General features: G+C 55.3%; 2 protein-coding genes and 1 long non-coding RNA gene across 3 annotated transcripts; 2 read left to right on the forward strand and 1 right to left on the reverse strand.

Annotated features, from left to right (window-relative positions):
- On the forward strand, nucleotides 1-7,350 carry TXNDC15 (thioredoxin domain containing 15). The gene is made up of 5 exons (XM_061571246.1): nucleotides 1-193; nucleotides 2,515-2,960; nucleotides 3,549-3,712; nucleotides 4,035-4,165; nucleotides 4,439-7,350. Exons 1-5 carry the CDS (start codon nucleotides 1-3, stop codon nucleotides 4,651-4,653), a joined length of 1,149 nt encoding a protein of 382 aa, XP_061427230.1. The 3' UTR covers nucleotides 4,654-7,350.
- A 471-nt stretch (nucleotides 7,351-7,821) lies between these two features.
- On the reverse strand, nucleotides 7,822-18,472 carry LOC133354403 (uncharacterized). Its single transcript, XR_009756581.1, has 3 exons — nucleotides 18,334-18,472; nucleotides 16,597-16,699; nucleotides 7,822-8,263 (listed from the first exon to the last, which is right to left on the reverse strand). It is a non-coding gene; the product is annotated as an uncharacterized LOC133354403 (long non-coding RNA).
- LOC133354395 (pterin-4-alpha-carbinolamine dehydratase 2-like) lies at nucleotides 9,616-16,551 on the forward strand. The gene is made up of 4 exons (XM_061571202.1): nucleotides 9,616-9,809; nucleotides 13,948-14,100; nucleotides 15,573-15,653; nucleotides 15,790-16,551. The coding sequence occupies exons 1-4, from the start codon at nucleotides 9,741-9,743 to the stop codon at nucleotides 15,970-15,972; spliced, it is 486 nt and encodes a 161-aa protein (XP_061427186.1). The 5' UTR covers nucleotides 9,616-9,740; the 3' UTR covers nucleotides 15,973-16,551.
- Nucleotides 18,473-19,718: the final 1,246 nt, after the last annotated feature.

Below are 19,718 nucleotides of genomic sequence, written 5' to 3' on the forward strand. Positions count from 1 at the left end.
ATGCGCTCTAGGAAATGCAATCACCTCCATCACTGCCCACAACTACCACCACCAAACCCAACAACCAAAAACCTCGTCAAGCCTCGTGCTCGTCACGCCATGCGTTGGTGCGAAGCGCGCACCGCCGTCGTCCTCCTCTGCGCTGCCCTCCTGTCCCCGGGGCTGACCGTCTGCCACGCCGCGGACTCTTCCCGTAAGCCGCGCGTTGGTTGCGTGTCAGGCCTTGCCACAGGCCCTGGGGCTCGGGGAGGGGGTCACCGTCCTCGGATAGAAGCTCCCGCCGGGCACCCCGCGCCTGGTGAGGCAGCGGCTTCTAGGCCACACCGGGGTTGGCCTCCTGACGCCGTGTGACCTGCCACCCACCCCTTTAACAGGAGCAATGACAACACTAACTATGATCCATAATAATCTAGGTTTATTTTTTTGTTTGGGGAGGAGGGGGGGGGGGTTAGATCGCGTAAATATAAATGTCTCGTTAATAATCATTCATAGACGTGACGATGATTCGTGTGCGGCGCTTATCCAACGGCGCAAAGCCACTTAAGTGACCCCGTCGCCTCTGGCCACCACCCTCGGCTGTCCACGTGGGTCCACCACCCTCGGCTGTCCACCCTCGGTCGGCCGGTCACTTCTGGTGGGGCAAAGTGTGGGTGACACTCATTTCCTGGAAGCTATTTCAGCCGCATCACCTCTACATAACTCAAGGCTCAGTCCCCTTTTACACGCACCTTTACATCATCCGCACCTAGTTTACACAACAAAGGCTCATTTCTAACAGCGTGCTTCAGCCGCACCGAACCTCACAACAATAATATTCAGGGCCTACCTTGGCTGCTCCCACCCTCAACCAGTATATATACAAGGACTGTTTTCTTGGAATTTCTCTTTACTTGATACAGCTATCGTGCTGTGACGGTTCCACCTGAAGACGGAAGCTTGTGTTGCCTCCGAAACGTCGTGATTTTTATTTTATTTTAATTTTATTAATTTTAATTTTTTTTCCTACGTGACTTTACCGAAAAAACCTAAGAATATGAATCCTTGCAGTCACGAAAGCTTCACATCTAGAATTGACACCCATCCCCTCGACCTCTCTCTCTTGGACGTCTGCCCAACGTGGAAGAGTAGGCCAAGCTGAGCTATGGCGGGGGAGGGTCTCTCTTGAACTCTCTGCGGCAAAGGCCCCTTCTGCTTGCAAGTGGCGTGCGAGTTGAGATCTTTGTATTGCAGGGGGCCGCGTCTGCACCTTTGTCGCTGCTGCATTTGGGGGATGTTTGACCTCTTGGGGGCGATGTTTGACCTCTTGGGGGGAATGTTTGACCTCTTGGGGGGATGTTTGACCTCTTGTCGCGGCGAGCGATTGTTGATTTCGCGAGGAAAACCCCAGGCTCACTTAATCATAGCTCGAGTATAACACCTAATATCCCTGTTTTTAAAAAAAATCCTTGCTGTGAGTTTCACGCCTGATGATGATTGCTTGTGTTGCAATCGAAACGTCGTGAGAATTGTATTGTTTTATATTTGTATTATTTAATTGTTTCCCTTCTACGTGACTTTACCAAAAGATCCAAAAATATGAATCCCTGCAGTCACGAAAGCTTTAAATCAAAACCTAACATCCCCTCTACAAATCGTTCTGCCACATACTTTCTATACCCATACTCACTTTTCATGGCCTGATAGCACGTCGGTGTCCACTGCACATTTCGTCATTTGTTTTCAACTATTTCCCCGTCTTGTGCCACAATATTCTAGAGTAGTGCCACGTCTTTCTAGCGCCGATGTCGTCTTCAACCCATTCTCTTTTTCCGGTTATGCTCACGTGTGGTATGTGACCTGTCACTCGAAGCGCCTATCGGTGGTGGCTGTGCAAGTCCTGTTCGGCGATTTTGACCGAGCGTTCGACGCTTGCTGTGGAGTTTCGCGGGTCGAGTCCCATGGCTGCTGCTCGATTAAAGCTGTGGGTGCAATGACCACGAGCCGCCTGCTACACAGTGGACGTAACAGATCTCGTGACATTCTAAAAAGTGTCACGGTCCACATTTACGAGCAAATCACTCGGCTGGAAAAACGCACGTAGCATTGCCCCCTACTACGAAACTTTGCAGCACCTTAACTATTATAAACGCTGGTAAAGTCGCGTAGGAGGGAAGTAATAAAATAATAAAAATAAAACATAATAAAATAGATCTCACGACGTTTCGGCCACAACGCAAGCAGACGCCCTCAGGTGAAAACCAGGTCTGTCGAGGCGACAGCTGCTTGTGTTGTGGCCGAAACGTCGTGATAATTATTTTATTATGTTTTATTTTTATTATTTTATTACTTCCCTTCTACGTGACTTTACCGAAAGAACCAAGAAGATGAATCCCTGCAGTCACGAAAGCTTTAAATCGAAAATTATTATAAACGCTATTTGGCTCCCTAGTAAGGGAAGGTTGACCTCCCCTTGATGCGCGTGTGCACTACGACTGGCCTGTAGTTTATCCCTATCGTTTTGTTCACCCGTGATAGATGGTGGGGGGCTCGACGAGACTGGCGGTGGGGGGCCCGGTGGGGAGGCCCCCCCGGTGGACTTCATGAAGCCCGAGGAGGCCACGGTGGAGGAGCAGGGAGACTTCTCGGATCTCCTCGCCGCCGTCACGCGGCTCCTCAGGCCACCTGACAGGCCGGCCGAGGAGGGAGCGGAGGCCGAGGTGGAGGTGGAAGATGACGAGGAGGTTGAGGGGGAAGTGGAGGGTGTCGAGGTGGAGGAGGAGGAGGACGAGGAGGAGGAGGACGGGGGAGAGGACAGTCAGGTGCCGGGGCTGTCGATGGTGCCGGGCAACGCGGTGCAGGCAGAGGACGGCAGCGGCCGGGAGAACGCCACGGAGGCTGCCGCGCGGCCCCCCAAGATCAATTGCACGGAGCGCGCGGATCCCGGCGAGGCCCTGGGGGTCTACATCCTCCAGCAGTCGCAGGTGAGCGCACGGATACCGGTGAAGTGTGCGGGACCGCGCTCGGCAGGCACGGGTGAGCTACCAGAATGTGCATGGACTCGTCGAGATACAGAGTGACCATCAGCATGACGATATTTTTGGCTTGTAACGCATTCGGTATTCGCGCGAGGATACACGGGCAAGCGGGAAAGCAGGGGGTGAGTCGGCATTACCAACAATTACCCAAGCTCTGCGGCCCTCGATATACTAAGATGTTTTCAACCAATTGGAGGGTGTACACACGTGGGAGGAAACCAGAGTACCCGGAGAAAACCCACACGTGCCAGGGGGCAACACTCCACCCTGTCAACATTTTCTAGACCTCCTCCCGGCGAGCCAGGATATTGCACCACCTCGACAATCACAGGAAAGGACTTGTGCAACATGCGTGCAGTGATCCACCAACCCTCGCTGCCGCCGCCAAAGTGCTGGGCTCCGTGTGCGTTAGTTGCCGGCACCCCCACCACCAGGCTCCGTGTGCGTGCATTGCCACCACCACCGCCACCAGGCTCCTGTGTGCGTGCGTAGCCAGCACCACCGCCGCTCGTCTCTGCGTGCGTGCGTCTGCAGGATCTGCTCGAAGTGCTGAACGGCAGTGGCAGCGAGTGCGCCGTCGTCCTCTTCTTCGCGCCCTGGTGCCAGTTCTCGGCCGGGCTGGCGCCGCACTTCAACGCGCTGGCGCGGGCCTTTCCCTCCTTCCACTTCGTGGCGCTGGACGCCTCCCAGCACAGCAGGTGCCCCCCCCCACAAACCTGCCCCTCAAACCCCAAAACAACCCACGCACCCAAAACCAATCCACCCGTGTACCCCCCAAACCCACCCTTCCCTCACCACCCCCCAAAGCCCAAAACAATGTGAGAGTAAAAACTTGAAAATCAACTAAGATTCATCACCCCCCCCCCCCCCGCCGATTCAATTGATTCTCTTGAATAATTGTTTTTCGTTTCCTCTCTCCCCATGTCTCCTCGTGTCTCCCCGTATATCCCCTTGTCTCTGGGTGTGTTCCTGTGTGTCTCCGTGTCCCTGTATTTCCCGTGTCTCTGTGGCGTGTCCCAGCCTGGCAACGCGCTTCGGCACGGTGGCTGTGCCAAACATTCTGCTGTTCCAGGGAGCAAAGCCGGTGGCGCGGTTCAACCACACGGAGAGAACCTTGCCCGCCCTCTCCTCCTTCCTTCTCAACCACACAGGTCTCCCCCCAGCAACAAAATCATCATCATCATCCTCCTCACACTCATGCACAGCATTGCACTCATTAGCATCGCACTGATCATCACTATCAAACTCCTCATCATCGTTGCACTCATCGGCAACTGTATGCATAAACACATGTGCGCGATGTCCAGAGCGATTTGCTTGCATCGTCACCGATGGCTCAAGTGTGGTTTTTCCCAGCGTGCGGCGCGTGCGGTGCGTGCAGTTAAGACTTGTGTGTTCCCCCGGCGGTCTGCTCGTGGCCCCAGGAGTACCGGCGGACGAGCAAGTGGCGGTGACGCCGCAGGACCTGGAGGGGCCCGTGCCAAGCGAGGTGGCGCGCGCCACGGACTGGCTGCTCGTCTTCTCGCTCGCCTTCATTGCCGCGTTCCTCGCGTACGGCGCCAGCCAGACCGGCGTGCTGCGCCGCGTCGTGCCCGCGGCCTGGCACCACCAGCGCCAGCAGCACCAGCACCAGGACTGAGCTGCACGCCAATCTCTGCCGCGTGCGTATGGTAGTGGGGGGGGGGTCCACCTACGCACTACCCCAACACCTGCCCACCGCCACCCTGTGTGGCTACACCGTGGAGATGTTTTGTATAAAGCACAGCACGTTAGTGTGGTGGGTGCAGCGATGGGGGCGCGTCACCAGGGCGGCATGTAAACATCAGCACCGAGCGTGGTGATGGCCAACACCACCCCCCTCCCTGGCACCCCCTGTGCACCGTGCTGGCCTTTACAGATGCTCATGAGCAGCACTTGCCCCCACATCCTGTTAAAGGCTGTACGGGGGATTGCAGCTGGCTGGCATCGTGTGACGTGCTGCTGATGCGCGTGCCAGTCCACCCCGTGAGATGCGGGCCCATCCTGGGACCGTGGCGCAAATATCGAGTGTGCAGGCGGTGCAATCGCATCAGGGCCCATTGTTCTGGAAGGACCCGGGCACTGGGCTAAGAAGAGAGGTTTGTGGGAGGTGGGGGGCTGGCAGGAATTGGATGGGGTTTAGGGGGCCTCGTTTAAATCGTTGCAACCTCACTATGCTGCTTCACCCAGTGGAAAGCTTTAACCACTTCACTTTGCCTAAGAGTGCACCTAGCTTGGCGCAAGTGCCATGGTTACGTTGATGTGCCTGTGCTCGTGGAAAATGTGTCCGTCGTGGGAGGGACATGACATCGTTGCAGGGTTGTGTGCGCGCGTGTGCGTGTAGGCACGCGGGCAGTTGTACACGTGGTTTTGGACACAATCCAACCTTGGTGAGCTTAGCCCACCCATCCATCGGTGTCATCTCTTTATAATAATAACAATAAAACAATTTGTAACGCGCACGCATTTCTGGTTAATGCACCTGCAGTGTTGGGCTCGAACCGCGAACCTTTGCAATGAGCGGCAAAATTCAATCCTGCCAGGTCATCTGTCACCACGACGTCCGTCTTTGTCTTCCTCTTGCCCTTCTGCCTTTGATTCTCCCAAGGAGATAGTGTGGCAGTCGGGCTCTCCCTGTGAGCCTCTGGCTACATGTCCACCATAGCGAGAGCTGGTACTGGATGTGGTGTGCCGGGCATGGGAACGTTTTCTGAATTGCCACCCCAGCTTGTACTGACTGGAATTAAACCGTGGCCGTCTTGTTCTTGTTTGACTGATTCACACGTAATTGTTTGGCAATATCCAATTATTTCTTGCAACTCACCTTTCACAGCTGATGTTACGATTCGTAACCGAGACATCTTTCACGTCTAATTGTGTTCTCAGCGTCACCCTAAAATGCGAGATCTCAAACGCTTGTGAGGTTAGTAATTTATTGAAAATTAGCGATGTACTGTACATATATTCAATGCGCGGGCACTATGGCTCTCCCCCGACGTCCACCCCCACCACGCGCCCCACCACCCCTGTCCTGTCAGCGTGTGTCTCGCTTGACATTTGATGAAGGATCGGACGACGTTACAACATTCATAAGTAGACGATTCGCCTCCTTCACGCGCCTGTTCCTCCACACAATAGATCAAAGTTACTTTACACATATTCTTAGGTTTTTTCGGTAAAGTCACGTAGGTAAAAAATTTAACTTAATAAAAGTAAAATAAAAAAATAAAAATCACGACGTTTCGGAGGCAACACAAGCCACACGGCCTTTCCTCGAGCGGAGGCAGATGCAGACATTACCCCTCGGGAGTAGTGAACTGAAATATCAGGCATTCTAAATCCAGCCCTACATTTATAATGATAAAAAAAAAATCTACGTCTTTTCTCTGCTAAATATTAAAAAAAATGCCTATTTTGGGGGTGCCAGGAGGGGCGGGGGACCCCTGCCCCCCACCCTACTTTGGATCTGTCACTGTCGGGGAGTGCATCATGTGGAGGTGAATCATCCGATTTCGTAATTTATATTCCGCACAACGACGCCAACGATGACTGCGTGATGTTGAGAATCTTTCGTCCCTGGCGCAGCTTCGAGGTGGAGACGATGTGTTTGTATTGGCAGAGTGGGGCTGAAAATGTCACGTGCCTGGTGTGTATATTGTTGTTAATACCACGGGGATCTGCTGTACAATAAAGTTTTAGAATATGGTTTTGGGTTCATGGCGTCTTCGTGCGAGGAGTTATTTGTTGGGCTGCGTTTAATGAGGATGATGGCGCTGTCGGTCACTGCATTTCTACTACACTTGCCGTGATGTGATGATACTGTGATACGTCGTATGATATTCTGATCCATTGTACGATACTGCGATACATTGTATGATACTGCAATACATGGTACAATACTGCGATACAATGTATAGTGTAAGACCCACGATAATCGCATCGTTCACTTTGCAAAATATATTTTCTTCACAATATATTCCCGACAATATGAATCGGCAAAAATATGAATTGCTTTGTAAAGCACTCTGGGAGTCATAATTTATTTTTGGGGGGATTAAGCCACGTAATGATCTGGCCGAGTGTCGTAAAACCTTCCACCGCCCGACATCCAAATGCATCAAATCGTCACGTGCGTTTTAAAGCGCCAATCGTCAATTCGGTTCACGCCAGCGGCTTGAATAAATCGCCCCACAGCAAAACTCGGCAATTAGATCGTCGACGTTTCTCTTGAAACGACAGCAAAGCATCATCAGAACCTATGAAGTCGGACATTTTTTGGATTGATTGACGGGCGTGGCAAATAAATGTTGGCCGTCAATTTCGTATTCTGAATGATTTGTGTGTTGTGCGCGTTCGCCGTGAGTGTCAACAGATCGTCAAAGTCGCAATGATTTTTAGATCCCATGGGGGTAGGGGGAGGGCGCAGGCTTGTGTTGACAGAACTGCAAGCCGAAATAACAACTTTCCCGAGTGAATATCTTTGTACACGATGTACGGAAAAGCAAGGTACAAAAATACATGTCCTGTGCGATAACAAAGTTACGGGGAAACTGATATCGCGATGATTGTCGCATCGTGAGCGTTAACATTGTACCATTTTGTTAAATATCAGAATCAAAATATATATTGACACTGGAGGAATCCGATGAGCTATTAAGCGCTTTATCATATGTCCAGTAGGGGCAGGTCAGAACGTTACAACAACAAAGAGTACAAGAACCAAGAGGGGCTGGGTGGGGAGGGGCTGGGTGGGAGGGGTGGGGCTGGGTGGGGAGGGTGGGGAGGGGCTGGGTGGGAGGGGTGGGGCTGGGTGGGGAGGGGAGGGTGGGGAGGGGCTGGGTGAGGAGGGTGGTGAGGGGCTGGGAGGGTAGGGAGGGGCTGGGTGGGAGGGGTGGGGCTGGGTGGGGCGTGCGAGGGGTGGGGCTGGTCACCCCGTGGTGCCCTTATAAAAATCAACGTTTAACCTACTCACGCCGGCTTGTGTCCGCCCTCACAGTCGGGCATATTTGCGGAATACACCACGCCGCCGTTGACCCTGCAGGCCATTGACCGAGCAACCCAACGTTCCTACCAGCTCCCTCCGCAGGAATGTGTTTGAGATATTTTAGAAGTAAGGGTGTCAACTTCCTCGAGTGTTGCCCGCAAGGGGCTGGAATTCCTTGCCGGGGGTAATGGGCCCCGCTTCGAGCCTCTGTATTTCGGAGGGGGCGTCCATAAATGACGTCACGCACCTGGGAGGGGGGGGGGGTCAGATTTTTGTGACGAGGGGGGGGGGGGGTGAGAAATGTGACGTCACATTAAAAAGGGGCAACTTTAAATAAATATATAATTGTTATAACAACACTCCTACAACATCAGAGTGCAGCGCCACATTAAATACGCACTACAATGACAACAGTTTAAAGCGATTTGAAGCATGTTTTATTTTCAAAATGGAAATATGGTTTTGGGGGGGGGGGGGGGGCAGAGCTTTGTGACGTCATATTTTAGGGGGGGGTCTGACTTTTTGACGCCGTGTGACGAAGGGAAGGGGGTAAAAAATCATTCAAAATCGCGTGACGTCATTTATGGACGGCCCCTTAAGCATTACTTTGTTTTTTTTGTGCATTCTATTTTAGGTGCACAATCTCTTGACACCCCCTCTTGAGTGTACCATTGGAACCTCATTGGCAGAAGAAAAAAATATGATTATTGGTTTTTTACCCTTTTATCTGGCAACAAAACTGACACCTTTTTTTACAAGGAGTCATGTTTGCATTGACTACAATACCTGCGGTCGGAATGCAAACTCTTGAGTGGGTGTGATATTTACAGTAAAAATACGGCTTAAACGTCCTACCCTGCTTGAGAGTTGGGGACAATTTGCGGGAAGAACTTCCAGCACGTTCCATGGTTCATCCAGCAACTCTCCAGCGACAACGCCAGTGCGTGTGTGACCAACACGAGGGATGTGGAAACTGGCGATAACTGAGAACTTGAGAAGGACGACGTGGGGAGGGAGCTGCGTGCATTGAAGTTTGGGAGCCACCCTGGGTAGCCTTGCTGGGATAGAGGGGGGCATAGAGAATATTGAGAGAGATATCGCATTGCACAGTGGTTCTTGACCTGGGGTGCACGGTGAATAACCACTGGTGTACCATTGGAACCTCATTTGGCAGAATAAAAAATATGATAATTGGTTTTTTACCCTTTTATCTGGCAACCAAACTGACACTTTTTTTTACAAGGAGTCATGTTTGCATTGACCACAATACCTGCGGTCGGAATGCAAACAAAAAACACAACTCTGATCATGTATGCACTGTCCTTTAAATTGATTGGTCCACACCCGAGAGACAGCTTTTCTTAGAGCCTAGTCTCACATGGTGTTGGACCAGATGACGCCAAAAGGCGCAGAGTTATGTTTTTTTGTTTGCATTGCGACCGCAAGTATTGTGGTCAATGCAAACATGACTCCTTGTAAAAAAAGTGTCAGTTTTGTTGCCAGATAAAAGGGTTAAAAAACGATTATCAACCACTAGTGTAGTGTAAAAAAAAATATTATTAAAAAAATATAAATCTGTCTGTCTGGAGGTTTTCTATCATCGATTTGAACGGGGGATTTCCCTCTAACCCGGCAACGCGTGACACGCAAGTCTGAGCCAATCTCCATTCCTCCCACCAGGGGTCGTGCAGTGGGTCCCCTTTGGTGACCCCCCCCCCCCGCCAATGCGCTCCCTACTCCGTCTCGCCGTCTCCAGGGGTCCGGGCCCCCTCTGCAGAGCCCCCAGGACCATGGTGAGCGGGGGTCTGGGGGTCCCCTCGATGGCTTCAGGGGTTCCGCGTGCGCTCCACGTGGTGACCCCCAGGACGCACGTGGGGGTCGAGGAGCGGTGGGTGTAGTGGTTAGCGCTACGCTGCGCTTCGAACCCGGTGACCCGAGTTCGATTCCCGCTCACGGCCAAACACCGCCGGCGACGATTATCTGAACCGGTCCTGGGCATCTCCTAGGTCGACTCAGACTCAAATGAGTACCTGGTGCGTTGTGTAGTAAACATCGCCACTGGGGAGACAAAGGCGGCCGGGCGTGGTGCTGGCTACCCACCCCCTCGTGTGTCGTGCCGGCCTCTGTATAGGTGCTCGCTAACAGCACTTGCCCCTACAGTCTGTTAAGGCTACACGGGGGATCTTTGTGCGTTTGTATATATATACAGTATATACAGTACTTGTAGGGTTGACATTTCAGTATTTGCATGTATTGAGCTAATGTGGAGTGAGTGTGGTTGGGGTGAGTGGGGGTGAGTGTGGTGGGGGTGAGTGGTTGGGGGTGAGTGTGGTGGGGGTGAGTGGTTGGGGGTGAGTGTGGTTGGGGGTGAGTGGTTGGGGTGAGTGTGGGTGGGGTGAGTGTGGTTGGGGGTGAGTGTGATAGGGGTGAGTGTGGTAGGGGTGAGTGTGGTTGGGGGTGAGTGTGGTAGGGGTGAGTGTGGTGGGGGGTGAGTGTGGTAGGGGTGAGTGTGGTATGGGTGAGTGTGGTTGGGGGTGAGTGTGGTAGGGGTGAGTGTGGTGGGGGGTGAGTGTGGTAGGGGTGAGTGTGGTGGGGGGTGAGTGTGGTAGGGGGTGAGTGTGGTAGGGGTGAGTGTGGTGGGGGGTGAGTGTGGTAGGGGTGAGTGTGGTTGGGGTGAGTGTGGTGGGGGGTGAGTGTGGTAGGGGTGAGTGGTTGGGGTGAGTGTGGTTGGGGTGAGTGTGGTTGGGTGAGTGTGGTTGGGGTGAGTGTGGTTGGGGGTGAGTGTGGTAGGGGTGAGTGTGGTAGGGGTGAGTGTGGTAGGGGTGAGTGTGGTTGGGGTGAGTGTGGTAGGGGTGAGTGTGGTAGGGGTGAGTGTGGTTGGGGTGAGTGTGGTTGGGGTAAGTGTGGTTGGGGTGAGTGGGGGTGGGGTGAGTGTGGTTGGGGTGAGTGTGGTTGGGGGTGAGTGTGGTTGGGGGTGAGTGTGGTAGGGGTGAGTGTGGTAGGGGTGAGTGTGGTAGGGGTGAGTGTGGTTGGGGGTGAGTGTGGTGGGGGGTGAGTGTGGTAGGGGGTGAGTGTGGTAGGGGTGAGTGTGGTGGGGGGGTGAGTGTGGTAGGGGTGAGTGTGGTGGGGGTGAGTGGTTGGGGGTGAGTGTGGTGGGGGTGAGTGGTTGGGGGTGAGTGTGGTTGGGGGTGAGTGGTTGGGGTGAGTGTGGGTGGGGTGAGTGTGGTTGGGGTGAGTGTGGTTGGGGTGAGTGTGGTTGGGGGTGAGTGTGGTAGGGGTGAGTGTGGTAGGGGTGAGTGTGGTAGGGGTGAGTGTGGTTGGGGGTGAGTGTGGTAGGGGTGAGTGGGGGTGAGTGTGGTAGGGGGTGAGTGTGGTAGGGGTGAGTGTGGTGGGGGGTGAGTGTGGTAGGGGGTGAGTGTGGTTGGGGGTGAGTGTGGTAGGGGGTGAGTGTGGTAGGGGTGAGTGTGGTGGGGGGTGAGTGTGGTAGGGGTGAGTGTGGTTGGGGTGAGTGTGGTTGGGGTGAGTGTGGTTGGGGTGAGTGTGGTGGGGGTGAGTGTGGTGGGGGTGAGTGTGGTTGGGGTGAGTGTGGTTGGGGTGAGTGTGGTTGGGGTGAGTGTGGTGGGGGTGAGTGTGGTGGGGGTGAGTGTGGTGGGGGTGAGTGTGGTGGGGGTGAGTGTGGTGGGGGTGAGTGTGGTTGGGGGTGAGTGTGGTAGGGGTGAGTGTGGTAGGGGGAGTGTGGTTGGGGGTGAGTGTGGTAGGGGTGAGTGTGGTGGGGGTGAGTGTGGTTGGGGGTGAGGTGTGGTGGGGGTGAGTGTGGTAGGGGTGAGTGTGGTGGGGGGTGAGTGTGGTTGGGGTAAGTGTGGTTGGGGTGAGTTGGTTGGGGGTGAGTGTGGTTGGGGTGAGTGTGGTTGGGGTGAGTGGGGGTGAGTGTGGTGGGGGTGAGTGGTTGGGGGTGAGTGTGGTGGGGGTGAGTGGTTGGGGGTGAGTGTGGTTGGGGGTGAGTGGTTGGGGTGAGTGTGGGTGGGGTAAGTGTGGTTGGGGTGAGTGTGGTTGGGGGTGAGTGTGGTTGGGGGTGAGTGTGGTAGGGGTGAGTGTGGTAGGGGTGAGTGTGGTAGGGGTGAGTGTGGTTGGGGGTGAGTGTGGTAGGGGTGAGTGTGGTTGGGGTGAGTGTGGTGGGGGTGAGTGTGGTAGGGGTGAGTGTGGTAGGGGTGAGTGTGGTGGGGGTGAGTATGGTGGGGGTGAGTGTGGTTGGGGGTGAGTGTGGTAGGGGTGAGTGTGGTAGGGGTGAGTGTGGTTGGGGGTGAGTGTGGTAGGGGTGAGTGTGGTAGGGGTGAGTGTGGTGGGGGTGAGTGTGGTAGGGGTGAGAGTGGTTGGGGGTGAGTGTGGTGGGGGTGAGTGTGGTGGGGGTGAGTGTGGTGGGGGTGAGTGTGGTTGGGGTAAGTGTGGGTGGGGTGAGTGTGGTGGGGGTGAGTGTGGTAGGGGTGAGTGTGGTAGGGGTGAGTGTGGTGGGGGTGAGTGTGGTAGGGGTGAGTGTGGTAGGGGTGAGTGTGGTAGGGGGTGAGTGTGGTAGGGGTGAGTGTGGTAGGGGTGAGTGTGGTAGGGGTGAGTGTGGTTTGGGTGAGTGTGGGTGGGGGTGAGTGTGGTAGGGGTGAGTGTGGTTTGGTTGAGTGTGGTAGGGGTGAGTGTGGTAGGGGTGAGTGTGGTAGGGGTGAGTGTGGTTGGGGGTGAGTGTGGTAGGGGTGAGTGTGGTTGGGGTGAGTGTGGTAGGGGTGAGTGTGGTAGGGGTGAGTGTGAGGGGTGAGTGTGGTAGGGGTGAGTGTGGTAGGGGTGAGTGTGGTAGGGGTGAGTGTGGTAGGGGTGAGTGTGGTAGGGGTGAGTGTGGTAGGGGTGAGTGTGGTTGGGGGTGAGTGTGGTTTGGGTGAGTGTGGTAGGGGTGAGTGTGGTAGGGGTGAGTGTGGTTTGGGTGAGTGTGGTAGGGGTGAGTGTGGTAGGGGTAAGTGTGGTTTGGGTGAGTGTGGTTTGGGTGAGTGTGGTAGGGGTGAGTGTGGTTGGGGTGAGTGTGGTAGGGGTGAGTGTGGTAGGGGTGAGTGTGTTTGGGGGTGAGTGTGGTAGGGGTGAGTGTGGTAGGGGTGAGTGTGGTGGGGATGAGTGTGGTGGGGGTGAGTGTGGTAGGGGTGAGTGTGGTTGGGGGTGAGTGTGTATGGAGTGAGTGTGGGTGGGGGTGAGTGTGGTTGGGGGTGAGTGTTGTTGGTGGTGAGTGTGGTAGGGGTGAGCGTGGTGGGGGGTGAGCGTGGTGGGGTGAGTGTGGTGGGGGTGAGTGTGGTTGGGGTGAGTGTGGTTGGGGTGAGAGTAGTAGGGGTGAGTGTGGTTGGGGGTGAGTGTGGTTGGGGTGAGTGTGGTAGGGGTGAGTGTGGTAGGGGTGAGTGTGCTTGGGGTGAGTTTGTTTCGGGGTGAGTGTGGTGGGGGTGAGTGTGGTTGTGTTGTGTCGAGCTGAAATTCACGGTGTGATGCACTGCTGGATGAAGGCCTGTGCCTCCACCCATCTCACTCCTGGGGGGGGGGGGGGTTACAGTATATGACCATACTTCACCAAGCCCGGTCAGTGAAAGTCGGGGCTGTGGTGGAGGCGGGCATGGGCTACCGTGGTCGAGTGGGCAGCGTTGAGTGGTTGCCAGCCGGGCCCCACACCCCCCAGAGTGAGTGGAACGAGGGCAGCAGCCTTGACACGTGGCCCACTCCCTCGTTGGGTGACAAATCACGACGAATGCCACGGACGAGGCGACCGAACATCGACCAATCGTCGATCTCTCCCGCTCTCCGGAGCAGCGGACACAATCCACGACCCGTGATGCTCTGAGCCTCCCAGACGAGGCGCGGTGGGTCCGGCCCTGACCTCCCTCGGTGCCCCCCCCCCCCTGGCCCCCTGTCCAGGCCTCGGCACCGCGGCCCCCGGCAGGCCGGCCCGGCCTCCTTGGGCCCGAGGAGCGAGAGGAGAGGCTGGCGGAGCTCGGCGAGGCCGGCTGGACGGTGGCCGAGGGACGTGACGCGCTCACCAAGAGGTTCACCTTCGCCAGCTTCAACCAGGCAGGGGCTCATCAGATGTTTATTTTGTTTACTGGGTTAAGGCCGCTCTGAGCTGTTACAGCTCATTTGGCAGAAGCGACCTGGCTGTCACAAGTGATAGCTCAAGCAAGTGGCTCGTCGTCACGTGGGGATGTAAAGCAGTCAAACACTCAGAACGAGTGATGTTGATTCTAAATGTCGGGGTGGGGGGGGGGGGGGAACCGGAGTACGCGGAGAAAAACTCACGCGACCACGGGGAGAGAGAGAGAGACACTCCAAATATACAGCAGTAGGCGTCAGGGTCGGGATCGAACCCACGACCTCCTGCACACCAGGCGAGGTAGTTAACATCTCATTGCCACCGTGATGATGAGAGAGAGAGAGACACGCAGACTCCAAATATACAGCAGCAGGCGTCAGGGTCGGGATCGAACCCACGACCTTCTGCGTACCAGGCGAGGTAGTTAACATCTCATAGCCATCGTGATGATGAGAGAGAGAGAGACACGCAGACTCCAAATATACAGCAGCAGGCGTCAGGGTCGGGATCGAACCCACGACCTCCTGCACACCAGGCGAGGTAGTTAACATCTCCTAGCCACCGTGATGATGATGAGAGAGAGAGACACGCAGACTCCAAATATACAGCAGCAGGCATCAGGGTCGGGATCGAACCCACGACCTCCTGCACACCAGGCGAGGTAGTTAACATCTCATAGCCACCGTAGCGCCCAGTGCATGCAGAGAGGAAGCCATGCACGGCTACAGAGCGCAGCACTGCCCACCTCCTCCCCACACTTCACTTTATCCACCCACCGTGTGTGTGTGTGCGGGATGCTCACAACAACGAGTGGAACACTGGGCAGTTAAAATGCAGCAAGGTGGTGCAGTGGGGGAGCACAGGTGGTGCATCTGCTAGTCATCTCGCTCAGTCAACCCACGACACCTGGGTCTGTCCCGTGACCTCCTGCACCTAGCCTGGCACAGCAGTCAACCCAATACACCTGGGTCTGTCCCGTGACCTCCTGCACCTAGCCTGGCACAGCCACAGCAGTCAATCCATGGCACCTGGGTCTGTCCCGTGACCTCCTGCACCTAGCCTGGCACAGAAGTCAATCCACGACACCTGGGTCTGTCCCATGACCTCCTGCACCTAGCCTGACACAGCCACAGCAGTCAATACATGGCACCTGGGTCTGTCCCGTGACCTCCTGCACCTAGCCTGGTACAGCAGTCAACCCAAGACACCTGGGTCTGTCCCGTGACCTCCTGCACCTAGCCTGGCACAGCAGTCAACCCAAGACACCTGGGTCTGTCCGTGAGCTGTCAGCAGGGAGCCTTCCACACTTCACTTGACAGCCTAAAAGTGCACCTAGCCTGACACAAGCACTGTTGTGATGTCACCACCACTTAGCGGCAAACGGAGTCTGCTGTGCGCCTGTGGGTGTGCCCTCTTGAGGCTACCTGGGGGATCTTTGTCTTTGTGCGAGCAGGCGTTTGGGTTCATGACGCGCGTCGCGATGCAGGCCGAGAAGATGAATCACCACCCAGAGTGGAGCAACATCTACAAGCAGGTGAGGCACCACAGACACCCACCCCGCTCACCACCATCCCTCGCCACGATTCATCAACCCTCTCTCACCACCATCACCACCACCCCTCGCCCCCTCTCACCACTGGCCCTCATCTCCCGTGACCCCTGACCTCTAGGTGAGCGTGACCCTCACGTCGCACGACTGTGGTGGGGTCACGGAGCGCGACGTGCGGCTCGCTCGCTTCATGGACAGAGCGGCCGCCACCACCACTACCACCGCCGCAACCACCGCCGCCACCACCGCCACCACCGCCACCACTGCCACCACCGCCACCACGGCGACGACGAAGACGACGTGAAGAGGGGGCGGCACACGAGCTCTGTGTGCCCACGAAGACAACGATCGTGATGAAGATGATGGTGGTGATGGTGGTGACAGTGACGACGACGATAAGCATGATGCCTGTGATGTAAGCATGATGTTAACAACGGTGATGATGATCACTGCAGTGATGGTGATGACAGTGACGATGATGACGAAGATGATAAGGATGATGTCTACGATATGGATGATGTCTACGACGATGATGACGACCACCACGATATGACAACGATGATGACGACCACCACGATATGACAACGATGAATCGTATGTTTGACGATGGCGATGATGACGACTGATGATGGTGATGCAAGCGATGGAACTCCGTGGGTGACCCGTGCTCCGGTGAACACCAGTGACAGCGCGGGGGTGACGGTGGCGATAATAGTGATGCCAATGATGATGTCGAAGGTGATGATGGTAACCAAGATGATGACATCATGTCAGTGGTTGGTTGATGGTGACAGCCGTGATGATGGTGATTTGACCGGACGCTACAGACGTTTTCACGATATTTCTCTTCACAATAAATTGAGATGCTTGCTTTCGTCGGGAACTCCCTTGTCACTACACTGCTGGATGGACGTCTCCTCGCTCCCACCTCTTCGATCACGGCGCCTCTTTGACCATACTTCGCCGCGCTGGGCAGTGACGGTTTGTTGGTGAAGCGGGAGGCCCGGTGACCGGTCCAGATGCCGCTCGCCCTTGTTTCACAAACGCGCGGGGCCTGTTAAAAATATTGTACTGGTAGGAACCTCTGGTTATACCAGCCCACAGGGGCTTATTGTGTCCGTCCGTCGTGCAAGGAGGGGCTGGGTGGGGAGGGAGGGCTGGGTGGGGAGGGTGGGGCTGGGTGGGGGGTGGGAGGGGTAGGGCTGGGTAGGGAGGGGCTGGTCACCCCGTGGTGTCCTTATAAAACTCAACATTTAACCTACTCACGCCGGCTTGTGCCCGCCCTCAAAGTCGGCCATATTTGCGGATACACGACGCCGCCGTTGACCCTGGCCATTGACCGAGCAACCCAACGTTCCTACCAGCTCCCTCCGCAGGAATGTGTTTTTATTGTTGAAAAACCGGTAACCGCATGGGTGAGAAAAACCGGTTCAAAACCAGTTTTGCCGCACTTATAAAGAGAACGTCTCGCGCCAGACGCAATCGCGAACTGTCCCCGCATTTTTTTGAAGCGTGGAACGAGGGCAAATGAACAGCGCCTTGACTTAGGCTGCCCCGTGCCGCCTCTACGACACTCGACGCGAGCCAATCTGCGCCCTCCTCGTTACACCCCAGTGGGATCACCGCTTCCTGGACCGGTTCACAGAGGTCGCAAACGGGTTTTGATTCCTTACCCGTACCCGGCCGCACCAGGGTCGCAAATGGACCGGGTAGGGGTACCCGTTCCCTACCCGTACCCGACCCGAAATGAGTGACAAACGGTTACTCACCAGTGACTCACGGCCTACCCGTACCTGTACCCGGCCGCACCAGGGTTGAAAACGGCTACCCGTACCTGGCCGGGTACGGGTAGCCGGGTATCGGGTAGGGTACGGGTATCGGGTACCCGGTTGCGACCTCTGCCGGTTCATGAAATTGGGTGGCCCGTTTCAAGACGTCCCGGACCCCCCCACCCTCCCGTTTCCCGTCTCGGCAGAAGATTGCCGTGCGGAGTTACGAGCCGGCTCAACAAATAAGTAATAATTTTAAAAACACGCTTTAATGAGATGTACCGTACTAGTAATGGCAGAACTCCACGACTCCAGGAAGTGGCCCCGAAGCTTGCCATCACGTAAGGGAAAATTAGACCCAAGCCGAAACGTAACATATACAAAAGAATGTTTAAAAATAGATATTTTTATGATAGAATATAGTATTGTCATTGTTATGACATACGTATACCAAGTTTGCAGTCAATACCACATTGGGAAGTGGGTTAAAATTGAGTTACAAGATTTGTGGATACAGCAACGACAACAACAGTGAGTTAATAAGAAGCGTGTAATAATAAGAAGAGAGTCGAATTACATAATCGGAAGGATGTTACCGTCTCGGGTAAAGGTGAGGACGGCTGCTTGCGTTGTGGCCGAAACGTCGTGAGAATTGCATGTTACTATGTTTTATATGTATTCTTTTATTATTTCCCTTCTACGTGACTTTACCGAAAGAACCAAGAAGAAGATAAAGGTGAGATCTCGACGTTTCAGTAGATCGGCCTTGTGCAGGAATATTTCTGAATCAATATTTGGACACGCAGTTTGATTTTTTTTAATTTGGGGTACACGTTGAGTAATCGGTTTTTTTTGGGGTGCACCTTGTTAATGGTCCCCCTTCCTCCAGCCCTCACCTCCCATGTCGGTGTCGTCTCGTGCTCGCTTGGTGGCGCCACAGCCCCGCGGTGGCGACGATATCCAAAGTGGCATCCCAATCTTTGTCTTTCACGTCCATCCGTCGATGCCGCTCGAACGCATCCTCCAACTCCATTGCTCAGAAGCTCAGGCAAGCGGAGGTGGTGGCGATGATGGTGATGATGGTGCTGGTCATGATGATGGTGCTGGTGATGATGATGATGATGCTGGTAGTTGGTGCTGGGAGTTGGTGATGGTAGCTAGTGGTGATGGTTGGGTATCGTGACGCTAGTGGTGATGGGAGCCATACCCAAGCAGCTTCTAGAGGAGCCTTAACGGGAGCGGCACGGGCTGAAGATGAGATGGAGTGATGTGGTTACATGGAGGATGTGGAGCTGAGTGGATTTGCCGATGACTGGTACCAGCGGTGTCAAGATCGGCCTCTGTGGAGGAGGCTCGTGAAGGACGCCGCTGGGCAGTTGGAGGCAGTCGCCCTCCCAACAACAGCGGAGGAACGACTCTCACAACCACGAGCAGAGGCGTTGGGTGGATAAAACTCATCCAGGTGGGGTAGTACAGGTGGTGCATCTGCCAGTCAACTCAGTCAACCCACAGCACCTGGGTCTGTCCCGTGAGCTACTGCCCGGGGGATTTCGACCAATCACGTGGTCTCAATGTCCACCTAGTCTGGCACATGCTGTAGTGATGTCACCGCTATTTTGTGGCGAATGGTGGCAGTTGGTGGCAGTTGGTGGTAGTTGGTGGCAGTTGGTGGCAGTTGGTGGCAGTTGGTGGTGGTAGTTGTTGGTGGCAGTTGGTGGTGGTAGTTGGTGGTGGTAGTTGGTGGTGGTAGTTGGTGGTGGAGGTTGTGGTTGAGGAAAGGGAAAAGAAAGAATTTTTGCCCAAACACCTGGAGCTGCGGTTCCGCGCAGAGAGAACAGGTGAGACCCCCCCTCTACCCCCTTCCCCCCTCTACCCCCTTCCCCTCTACCCCCTTCCCTTCTACCCCCTCCCCCCCTCTACCCTCCCCCCCCTCTACCCCCTCCCCCTCCACCCCCCTCCACCCCCCTCTACCCCTCTACCCCCCTCCCCCTTTACCCCCTCCCTATCCAACCCCCTCCCCCCATACCCCCCTCCACCCCCTCTACCCCTTTTCCCCTCAACCCTCTTCCACCCCTTCCACCTCTCCATCCCCCTCCATCCCCCTCCACCCCCCTCCACGCCTCTCCTCCATCGCTGACCCCTCCCACCTCCGCCCCCCTGTACCCCTCCCGCCCAGAACTCTTCTCTCCCTCTAATCGAGTACCAAGTCCACAGGTGGAGAGACACGCAGGGAGACGCGGGTGCCCCACCGCGTCTTCCTGCGTGTCTCTCTGCGTGCCTC

This window comes from Lethenteron reissneri, chromosome 47, assembly GCF_015708825.2.
Source record: "Lethenteron reissneri isolate LAM-NWPU_2019-01 chromosome 47, ASM1570882v1, whole genome shotgun sequence".
Classification (NCBI taxonomy): Eukaryota; Metazoa; Chordata; class Hyperoartia; order Petromyzontiformes; family Petromyzontidae; genus Lethenteron; species Lethenteron reissneri.

Coding starts and splice junctions, on each gene's coding strand:
- TXNDC15 (XM_061571246.1), top strand. CDS start 1: ATGCGCTCTAGGAAATGCAATCACCTCCATCACTGCCCACAACTACCA. Junction 3,713..4,034: donor GACGCCTCCCAGCACAGCAG/GTGCCCCCCCCC, acceptor GGCGTGTCCCAG/CCTGGCAACGCGCTTCGGCA. Junction 4,166..4,438: donor CTTCCTTCTCAACCACACAG/GTCTCCCCCCAG, acceptor TCGTGGCCCCAG/GAGTACCGGCGGACGAGCAA.
- LOC133354395 (XM_061571202.1), top strand. CDS start 9,741: ATGCGCTCCCTACTCCGTCTCGCCGTCTCCAGGGGTCCGGGCCCCCTC. Junction 14,101..15,572: donor CCTTCGCCAGCTTCAACCAG/GCAGGGGCTCAT, acceptor TTGTGCGAGCAG/GCGTTTGGGTTCATGACGCG. Junction 15,654..15,789: donor GGAGCAACATCTACAAGCAG/GTGAGGCACCAC, acceptor CCTGACCTCTAG/GTGAGCGTGACCCTCACGTC.